Source organism: Heterodontus francisci, chromosome 1 (genome assembly GCF_036365525.1).
Source record: "Heterodontus francisci isolate sHetFra1 chromosome 1, sHetFra1.hap1, whole genome shotgun sequence".
NCBI lineage: Eukaryota > Metazoa > Chordata > Chondrichthyes > Heterodontiformes > Heterodontidae > Heterodontus > Heterodontus francisci.
In genome coordinates, this window is record NC_090371.1 from 285,477,898 (window position 1) to 285,487,630 (window position 9,733).

At 52.0% G+C, this 9,733-nt stretch overlaps 1 protein-coding gene across 3 annotated transcripts in view; it reads right to left on the minus strand.

Moving 5' to 3' along the window:
* Nucleotides 1-8,384, minus strand: part of manba (mannosidase, beta A, lysosomal) — an 89,858-nt gene extending 81,474 nt beyond the window's left edge. For all 3 annotated transcript variants that reach the window (XM_068047183.1, XM_068047175.1, XM_068047193.1), the window contains exon 1: nt 8,075-8,384. In XM_068047183.1, coding sequence (XP_067903284.1) covers nt 8,075-8,299 — 225 coding nt within the window. In that variant the 5' untranslated portion in view covers nt 8,300-8,384. The remainder of the gene's footprint in view (nt 1-8,074) is intronic.
* Between the last annotated feature and the right edge of the window lie 1,349 nt (nt 8,385-9,733).

Sequence of the window (9,733 nt, forward strand, 5' to 3'; positions counted from 1 at the left end):
GCCGGCGTACTGTGTACAGTACTGGTCTTTTTTTTTTATTCATTCATGGGATGTGGGTGTCGCTGACTAGGTGAGCATTTATTGCCCATCCCTAACTGCCCTTGAGAAGGTGGTGGTGAGCTGCCTTCTTGAACCGCTGCAGTCCATGTGGGGTAGGTACACCCACAGTGCTGTTAGGAAGGGAGTTCCAGAATTTTGACCCAGCGACAGTGAACGAACGGCGATATAGTTCCAAGTCAGGATGGTGTGTGACTTGGAGGGGAACTTGCAGGTGGTGGTGTTCCCATGTATTTGCTGCCCTTGTCCTTCTAGTTGGTAGAGGTCGCGGGTTTGGAAGGTGCTGTCTAAGGAGCCTTGGTGCATTGCTGCAGTGCATCTTGTAGATGGTACACACTGCTGCCACTGTGCGTCGGTGGTGGAGGGAGTGAATGTTTGTAGATGGGGTGCCAATCAAGTGGGCTGCTTTGTCCTGGATGGTGTCGAGCTTCTTGAATGTTGTTGGAGCTGCACCCATCCAGGCAAGTGGAGAGTATTCCATCACACTCCTGACTTGTGCCTTGTAGATGGTGGTCAGGCTTTGGGGAGTCAGGAGGTGAGTTACTCGCCTCAGGATTCCTAGCCTCTGACCTGCTCTTGTAGCCACGGTATTTATATGGCTACTCCAGTTCAGTTTCTGGTCAATGGTAACCCCTAGGATGTCTCCTTATTTAAGGAAGGATGTAAATGCGTTGGAGGCAGTACAGAGAAGGTTTACTAGACTAATACCTGGAATGGGCGGGCTTTCTTACGAGGAAAGATTGAACAGGCTAGGCTTGTATCCGCTGGAATTTAGAAGAGTAACAGGTGACTTGATTGAAACATATAAGATCCTGAGGGGTCTTGACAGGGTGGATGTGGAAAGGATGTTTCCCCTTGTGGGAGAATTTAGAACTAGGGGTCACTGTTTAAAAATAAGGGGTCGCCCATTTAAGACAGAGATGTGGAGAATTTTTTTCTCTCAGAGGGTCGTGAGTCTTTGGAATTCTCTTCCTCAAAAGGCGGTGGAAGCAGAGTCTTTGAATATTTTTAAGGCAGAGGTAGATAGATTCTTGATAAGCAAGGGGGTGAAAGGTTATCAGGGGTAGGTGGAAATGTGAATTAATATGTTCAACTTATTGAATGGTGGAGCAGGCTCGATGGGCCTACTCCTGCTCCTAATTCATATGTTCGTTTACAGTGCAGGTGGCCATTTGGTCCATCATGTCTGTGCTGGCTCTGTGAAAGAGCTATCCAATTAGTCCCACTCCCCTGTAGGCCTGCAAATGTTTCCCTTCAAGTATTTATCAATTATATTTTAAAAGTTATTACTGAATCTGTTTTCACTTCCCTCTCAAGCAGCGCATTCCTAACCTTAACTCTCTGTGTAAAATAAAATTCTCTTCATCTCGCCCTGATTCTTTTGTCAATAACCTTAAATCTCTGCCCTCTGGTTACTGACCCGCCTGGCCACTTCTTTGCAAAATAAATTGCTGCACATAATTCCCTTTAAACTTTTATATCACCTCCCTTGCAGAAAAGTACCTGGAGCATATAAAGCCATTTTTCACACACAATGTCTTGCTGCCCTCCCATCATTTGTCAAAGTATTCAGGTGCCATGTGCACTTGGGTCCACAACCATTTGTTTAATCTAACAATCAGGCAACATGCTGAAAATTTTGAGAGTGAAATTTAATCCTTGTGATAGAGGGTGTGGAATCATGTACCAATTACATGAACTTTAAAGGAAGAACAAGCTTGCACTTATTTGGACCTTTCACGTTCTCAAGATGTCCCCAAATACTTTACAGCAAATTAATTATTTTTGAAGTGTAGTCACTGTTGTAATGTAGAGCAAAGCAGCCAGTATGCGCATAGCAAGCTCTCACAAACAGGTATGTGATAAATACCATATAATCTGTTTTTAGAGATGTTGGTTGAGGGATAAATATTTCTCAGGATACCAGAGAGAACTCCCCTGCTCTTCTTCCAATAGTGACCATGGGATCTTTTACATTCTCCTGAGAATGCCGACGGAACCTTGGTTTAAAGTGTCTTCGAAAGACAACACAGCACGACCTGTGGAGGGGCACAAATATCCTGGCTGAGAGGTTTGCTAGCGTCACTCGGGAGGTTTAAACTAGTGTGGCAGGGGGATGGGAACCAGAGCAGTAGGTCAGCAGGTGAAATAACTGAGGGGGAAAGTAGTGAATAAGGCCAGTAAGACTGAGAGGAAGAGCACGCAGGGAGATGTTGCTGAGCACAGCGGGACTGGTGGTCTGAAGTGCATTTGTTTCAATGCGAGAAGTATAATAGGTAAGGCAGATGAACTTAGAGCTTGGATTAGTACTTGGAACTATGATGTTGTTGCTATTACAAGTACTTGGTTGAGGGAAGGACAGGATTGGCAGCTAAATGTTCCGGGATTTAGATGCTTCAGGCGGGATAGAGGGGGACGTAAAAGGGGTGGGGAGTTGCATTGCTGATTAAGGAGGATATCACAGCTGTACTGCGGGAGGACACCTCGGAGGGGTCATGCAGCGAGGCAATATGGGTAGAGCTCAGGAATAGGAAGGGTACAGTCACGATGTTGGGGGTTTACTACAGGCCTCCCAACAGCCAGCGGGAGATAGAGGAGCAGATATGTAGACAGATTTTGGCAAGATGTAAAAGCAACAGGGTTGTTGTGGGTGATTTTTACTTCAACTATATTGACTGGGACTCACTTAGTGCTAGGGGCTTGGATGTGGCAGAATTTGTAAGGAGCATCCAGGAGGGCTTCTTGAAACAATATGTAGATAGTCCAACTAGGGAAGGGACCCTACTGGACCTGGTATTGGGGAATGAGCCCGGCCAGGTGGTCGAAGTTTCAGTAGGGGAGCATTTCGGGAAGTGACCATAATTCCATAAGTTTCAAGGTACTTGTGGATAAGGATAAGAGTAGTCCAAAACCTTTGACCTCGTCAGCAGACGTGGTCTCTTCAGACTACTAGAAAAGATTGGATGTCCACCAAAGCTACTAAGTATCATCACCTCATTCCATGACAATATGAAAGGCACAATTCAACATAGCGGCACCTCATCAGACCCCTTTCCTATCCTGAGGGGCGTGAAACAGGGCTGTGTTCTCGCACCCACACTCTTTGGGAATTTTTTTCTCCCTGCTGCTCTCACATGCGTTCAAGTCTTCAGAAGAAGGAATTTTCCTCCACACAAGATCAGGGGGCAGGTTGTTAAACCTTGCCTGTCTAAGAGCGAAGTCCAAAGTACGGAAAGTCCTCATCAGGGAACTCCTCTTTGCTGACGATGCTGCTTTAACATCTCACACTGAAGAGTGTCTGCAGAGTCTGCGGCTGCCTGCAATGAATTTGGCCTAACCATCAGCCTCAAGAAAACGAACATCATGGGGCAGGACGTCAGAAATGCTCCATCCATCAATATTGGCGACCACGCTCTGGAAGTGGTTCAAGAGTTCACCTACCTAGGCTCAACTATCACCAGTAACCTGATGCATCTCTAGATGCAGAAATCAACAAGCGCATGGGAAAGGCTTCCACTGCTATGTCCAGACTGGCCAAGAGAGTGTGGGAAAATGGCGCACTGACACGGAACACAAAAGTCTGTATCAAGCCTGTGTCCTCAGTACCTTGCTCTATGGCAGCGAGGCCTGGACAACGTATGTCAGCCAAGAGCGACGTCTCAATTCATTCCATCTTCGCTGCCTCCAGAGAATACTTGGCATCAGATGGCAGGACCGTATCTCCAACACAGAAGTCCTCGAGGCAGCCAACATCCCCAACTTATACACACTACTGAATCAGCAGCGCTTGAGATGGCTTGGCCATGTGAGCCGCATGGAAGATGGCAGGATCCCCAAAGACACATTGTACAGCGAGCTCACCACTGGTATCAAACCCACCGGCCGTCCATGTCTCCGCTTTAAAGACGTCTGCAAACGCGACATGAAGTCCTGTGACATTGATCACAAGTCGTGGGAGTCAGTTGCCAGCGTTCGCCAAAGCTGGCGGGCAGCGATAAAGGCGGGGCTAAAGTGTGGCGAGTCAAAGAGACTTAGCAGTTGGCAGGAAAAAAGACAGAAGCGCAAGGAGAGAGCCAACTGTGTAATCGCCCCGACAAACAAATTTTTCTGCAGCACCTGTGGAAGAGCCTGTCACTCTAGAATTGGCCTTTATAGCCACTCCAGGCGCTGCTCCACACACCACTGACCACCTCCAGGTGCTTACCCAATATCTCTCGAGATAAGGAGGCCAAAGAAGTCCTCGGGTGAAGGTGCTAAATTGGTGAAGGTGCTAAATTGGTGAAGGTGCTAAATTGGGGAAAGGCCAATTATAACAATATTAGGCAGGAACTGAAGAATTTAGATTGGGGGCGGCTGTTTGAGGGTAAATCAATATCTGACATGTGGGAGTCTTTCTAACGTCAGTTGATTAGTATCCAGGACCGGCATGTTCCTGTTAGGATGAAGGATAAGTTTGGCAAGTTTCGGGAACCTTGGATAACGAGGGATATTGTGAGCCTAGTCAAAAAGAAAAAGGAAGCATTCGGAAGGGCTAGACGGCTGGGAACAGACAAAGCCCTTGAGGAATATAAAGAAAGTAGGAAGGAACTTAAGCAAAGAGTCAGGAGGGCTAAAAGGGGTCACGAAAAGTCATTGGCAAACAGGATTAAGGAGAATCCCAAGACTTTTTATACGTATATAAAGAGCAAGAGGGTAGCCAGGGAAAGGGTTGGCCCACTCAAGGACAGAGAAGGGAATCTATGTGTGGAGCCAGAGGAAATGGGCGAGGTACTAAATGAGTACTTTGCATCAGTATTCACCAAAGAGAAGGACTTGATGGATGATGAGTCTAGGGAAGGGAGTGTAGATAGTCTGGGTCATGTCGACATCAAAGAGGAGGAGGTGTTGGGTGCCTTGAAAAACATTAAGGTAGATAAGTCCCCAGGGCCTGATGGGATCTACCCCAGAATACTGGGGGAGGAAAGGGAGGAAATTGCTGGGGCCTTGACAGAAATCTTTGTATCCTCATTGGCTACAGGTGAGGTCCCAGAGGATTGAAGAATAGCCAATTTTGTTCCTTTGTTTAAGAAGGGTGGCAAGGATAATCCAGGAAATTACAGGCTGGTGAGCCTTACGTCAGTGGTAGGGAAATTATTGGAGAGGATTCTTCGGGACAGTATTCACTCCCACTTGGAAACAAATGGACTTATTAGCGAGAGGCAGCATGGTTTTGTGAAGGGGAGGTCGTGTCTCACTAACATTATCTAGTTTTTTGAGAAAGTGACGAAGATGATTTATGAAGGAAGGGCAGTGGATGTTGTCTACATGGACTTCAGTAAAGCTTTTGACAAGGTCCCTCATGGCAGACTGGTACAAAAGGTGAAGTCACACGGGATCAGAGGTGAGCTGGCAAGATGGATACAGAACTGGCTCGGTCATAGAAGACAGAGGGTAGCAGTGGAAGGGTGCTTTTCTGAATGGAGGGCTGTGACTAGTGGTGTTCCGCAGGGATCAGTGCTGGGACCTTTGCTGTTTGTAGTATATATAAATGATTTGGAGGAAAATGTAGCTGGTCTGTTGAGTAAGTTTGCGGACGACACAAAGGTCAGTGGAGTTGCGGTTAGTGATAAGGATTGTCAGAGGATATAGATCGGTTGGAGACTTGGGTGGAGAAATGGCAGATGGAGTTTAATCCGGACAAATGTGAGGTAATGCATTTTGGAAGGTCTAATACAGGTGGGAAGTATACAGTAAATGGCAGAATCCTTAGGAGTATTGACAGGCAGAGAGATCTGAGCGTACAGGTCCACAGATCACTGAATGTGGCAACGCAGGTGGATAAGGTAGTCAAGGCGGCATACGGCATGCTTGCCTTCATCGGTCAGGGCACAGAGTATTAAAAACTGGCAAGTCATGCTGCAGCTGTACAGAACCTTAGTTAGGCCACACTTGTAATATTGTGCAATTCTGGTTGCCACACTACCAGAAGGATGTGGAGGCTTTGGAGAGGGTACAGAAGAGGTTTACCAGGATGTTGCCTGTTCTGGAGGGTATTAGCTATGAGGAGAGGTTGGATAAACTCTGATTGTTTTCACTGGAACGACGGAGGTGGAGGGGCGACATGATAGAGGCTTACAAAGTTATGAGTGGCATGGACAGAGTGGATAGTCAGAAGCTTTTTCCCAGGGTGGAAGAGTCAGTTACTAGGGGACATAGGTTTAAGGTGCGAGGGGCAAAGTTTAGAGGGGATGTGCAAGGGGCAAAGTTTAGAGGGGATGTGCGAGGCAAGTTTTTTTTACACAGAGGGTGGTAAATGCCTGGAACTTGCTGCCAGGGGAGGTGGTGGAAGCAGGTACGATAGCAACGTTTAAGAGGCATCTTGACAAATACATGATTAGGATGGGAATAGAGGGATACGGACCCCGGAAGTGCAGAAGTTTTTAGTTTAGACAGGCATCATGATCGGCGCAGGCTTGGAGGGCCGAATGGCCTGTTCCTGTGCTGTTCTTTTTACCTCAGCACTTCAGTACTGCACTCAGAAATCAGCCTAGATTGCGCTCAAGTCTTACAGGGGGGCTTAAGCCTCAAGTAACTGACTCAACATAAGGACATAACAAATAGGAGCAAGAGAAGGCCATTCAGCCCTTCGAGCCCGTTTCGCCATTTAATGAGATCATTGCTGAATTTCTACTTCAACCCCATCTTCCTGTACTATCCCCATATCCCTTGATGTTTTTAATATGTAGAAATCTATCGATCTCTGTCTTGAACACAATCCATGATTGAGCCTCCACAGCCCTCTGGGACAGAGAATTTCAAAGATTCACCACACTCTGAGTGAAGAAATTGCTCCTTATCTCAGTCCTAAATGCCCTGCCCCTTATTCTGAGACTGTGTCCTCTGGTTCTGGACTCCCCAGCCACGGGAAACATCCTTCCTGCACCAACCCTGACGAGCCCTGTAAGAATTTTGTATGTTTGAATGAGATCACATCTCATTCTTCTAAACTCCAGAGAATGAAGGCCCAGTCTATTTAATAATTCCTCAAAGGACAATCCCTCCATTCCAGGAATTAGTTTGGTGAATCTTTGTTGCACTCCCTCTATGGCAAGTATATCTTTCCTTTGTAAGGAGACCAAAACTGCACATAATACTCCAGCTGCAGTGGAGCATGGCTACCTGACCAAAACCCGACCAGACCCAATGACAGGTGTTGGGTTCAGGTCGGGTCACTCTTCCGGATCTGGCATTCCGGCTTGGGTCGGGCCGGACCGAATTGGACACAGTGCTGCCTTTTGCTCGAGAGGGGGGAGGGAAGTAAGCTTCAAAATTGAACAGCTGGAACGTCAAGGCGGGAAACGTGCATCCAGACTCCGCACTAGTCTGCCTGTATCTGCAGGAATAGCCTGTTGCCGGAATGGAGGATCAAAACACTTGGACAAGGTAGCGCATAACCTCTTTGATATAATCCGGTGGTCGGGTCGGGCACGGGAAAAAAAAAAATCAAAGGACTCGGGGCCCAGGTCGGATCAGGTTTCAGTTGCATACCTGAGCAGGTGTTTAAGGTGCAGTCTCACCAAGGCTCTATATAATTGCAGTAAGACATCTTTACTCCTATACTCAAATCCTCTTGTAATGACGGCCAACATACCATTTGCTTTAATTGCTTGTTGTACCAGCATGACAGCTTTCAGTGGCTCATGAACAAGGACGCCCGGATCCCTTTGAAATTAAACACTTCCCAGCATCTCACCATTTCAGAAATACTCTATTTCTGTCTCTCCTACCAAAGTGGATAACCTCACTCATTTATCCTCTCCAAATCCCCCGGAAGCATCTTTACATCCTCCTCACAACTCACACTGCCAATTAGTTTGATGCCATCTGCAAATGTTATATTTAATGCCCACAGCCAGATCATTGATGTAGATTGTGAACAGTTGGGGCCTAAGCGCTGATCCTCGCGGTACCCCAGTAGTCACAGCCTGCCAACCTGTGTCAGGCCTGAGGGCCGTGCCACAGCAGCCCCCGGCCTCACCTGGATGACTCCCCCGGTCAGCAGGGCGCTGTGAACGGTCCCCGGCACCGCGGCCGCCGCCCGGACGCTGCCATTCCCGTTGCAGATTCTCCAGTTGTTTCCCCGCAAACTGTGAACTTCCGCCCGGGGTCCGAGGTGGGCCTCGCCCCGCACATAGGCCAGCAGCAAGAGCGGGCAGAGCCAGCCCGGGGTCACGGACAAGGCCGGAGGTGGAGCCGCTGCCATCGCCTCAGAGCCGCCGGGTAAACGGCGCCTTGACCGCTAGGCTGCAACCCCTGACCCCTGACCCCGTGACACTGGCCGGGGCCGGGAACTGCGCCTGCGCACAAACTGCCCACCCGGAGCCCGGGGGGTGGTGAAAGAGCCCGGGGGGGGGGTGGTGAAAGAGCCCGGGGGGGGGGGGGGGGTGGGTGGTGAAAGAGCCCGGGGGGGGGGGGGGGGGGTGAAAGAGCCCGGGGGGGGGGGGGGGGGTGAAAGAGCCCGGGGGGGGGGGGGGGGGGTGAAAGAGCCCGGGTGGTGAAAGAGCCCGGGGGGGGTGGGTGGTGAAAGAGCCCGGGGGGGGTGGGTGGTGAAAGAGCCCCGGGGGGGGGGGGGGTGGGTGGTGAAAGAGCCCTGGGGGGTGGGTGGTGAAAGAGCCCCGGGGGGGGGGGGGGGGTGGGTGGTGAAAGAGCCCGGGGGGGGGGGGTGGTGAAAGAGCCCGGGGGGGGGGTGGTGAAAGAGCCCGGGGGGGGGGGTGGGTGGTGAAAGAGCCCGGGGGGGGGGTGGGTGGTGAAAGAGCCCGGGGGGGGGTGGTGAAAGAGCCCGGGGGGGGGGGGGGGGGGTGGTGAAAGAGCCCGGGGGGGGGTGGGTGGTGAAAGAGCCCGGGGGGGGGGGGGGGGGGGGGATGGTGAAAGAGCCCGGGGGGTGGTGAAAGAGCCCGGGGGGGGGGGGGGGGGGGTGGTGAAAGAGCCCGGGGGGGGTGAAAGAGCCCGGGGGGGGGGGGGGGGGGGTGGTGAAAGAGCCCGGGGGGGGGGGGGGGGGGGGGGTGGTGAAAGAGCCCGGGGGGGGGGGGGGGGGGGGGGGGGTGGTGAAAGAGCCCGGGGGGGGGGGTGGGTGGTGAAAGAGCCCGGGGGGGGGGTGAAAGAGCCCGGGGGGGGGGGGGTGAAAGAGCCCGGGGGGGGTGTGAAAGAGCCGGGGGGGGGGGGGGTGTGAAAGAGCCCGGGGGGGGGGGTGAAAGAGCCCGGGCGTGGCGGGGCGGGGGGGGGGGTGAGAGCCCAGGCGGGGGGGGTGGTGAAAGAGCCCGGGGGGGGATGAAATAGCCCGGGGGGGGGGGGTGAAAGAGCCCGGGGGGGGAAAGAGCCCGGGGGGGGGGGGAGAAGAGCCCGGGGGGGAAAGAGCCTGGGGGGGGGGGAAAAGAGCCCCGGGGGGGGGGGGGGGTGGTGAAAGAGCCCGGGGGGGGTGGGGGGTGAAAGAGCCCGGGGGGGGGGGGGGTGAAAGAGCCCGGGGGGGGGGGGTGAAAGAGCCCAGGGGGGGGGGGTGGTGAAAGAGCCCGGGGGGGGGGGTGGTGAAAGAGCCCGGGGGGGGTGGGGGGTGAAAGAGCCCGGGGGGGGGGGGGTGAAAGAGCCCAGGGGGGGGGGTGGTGAAAGAGCCCGGGGGGGGGGGGGGGGGGTGAAAGAGCCC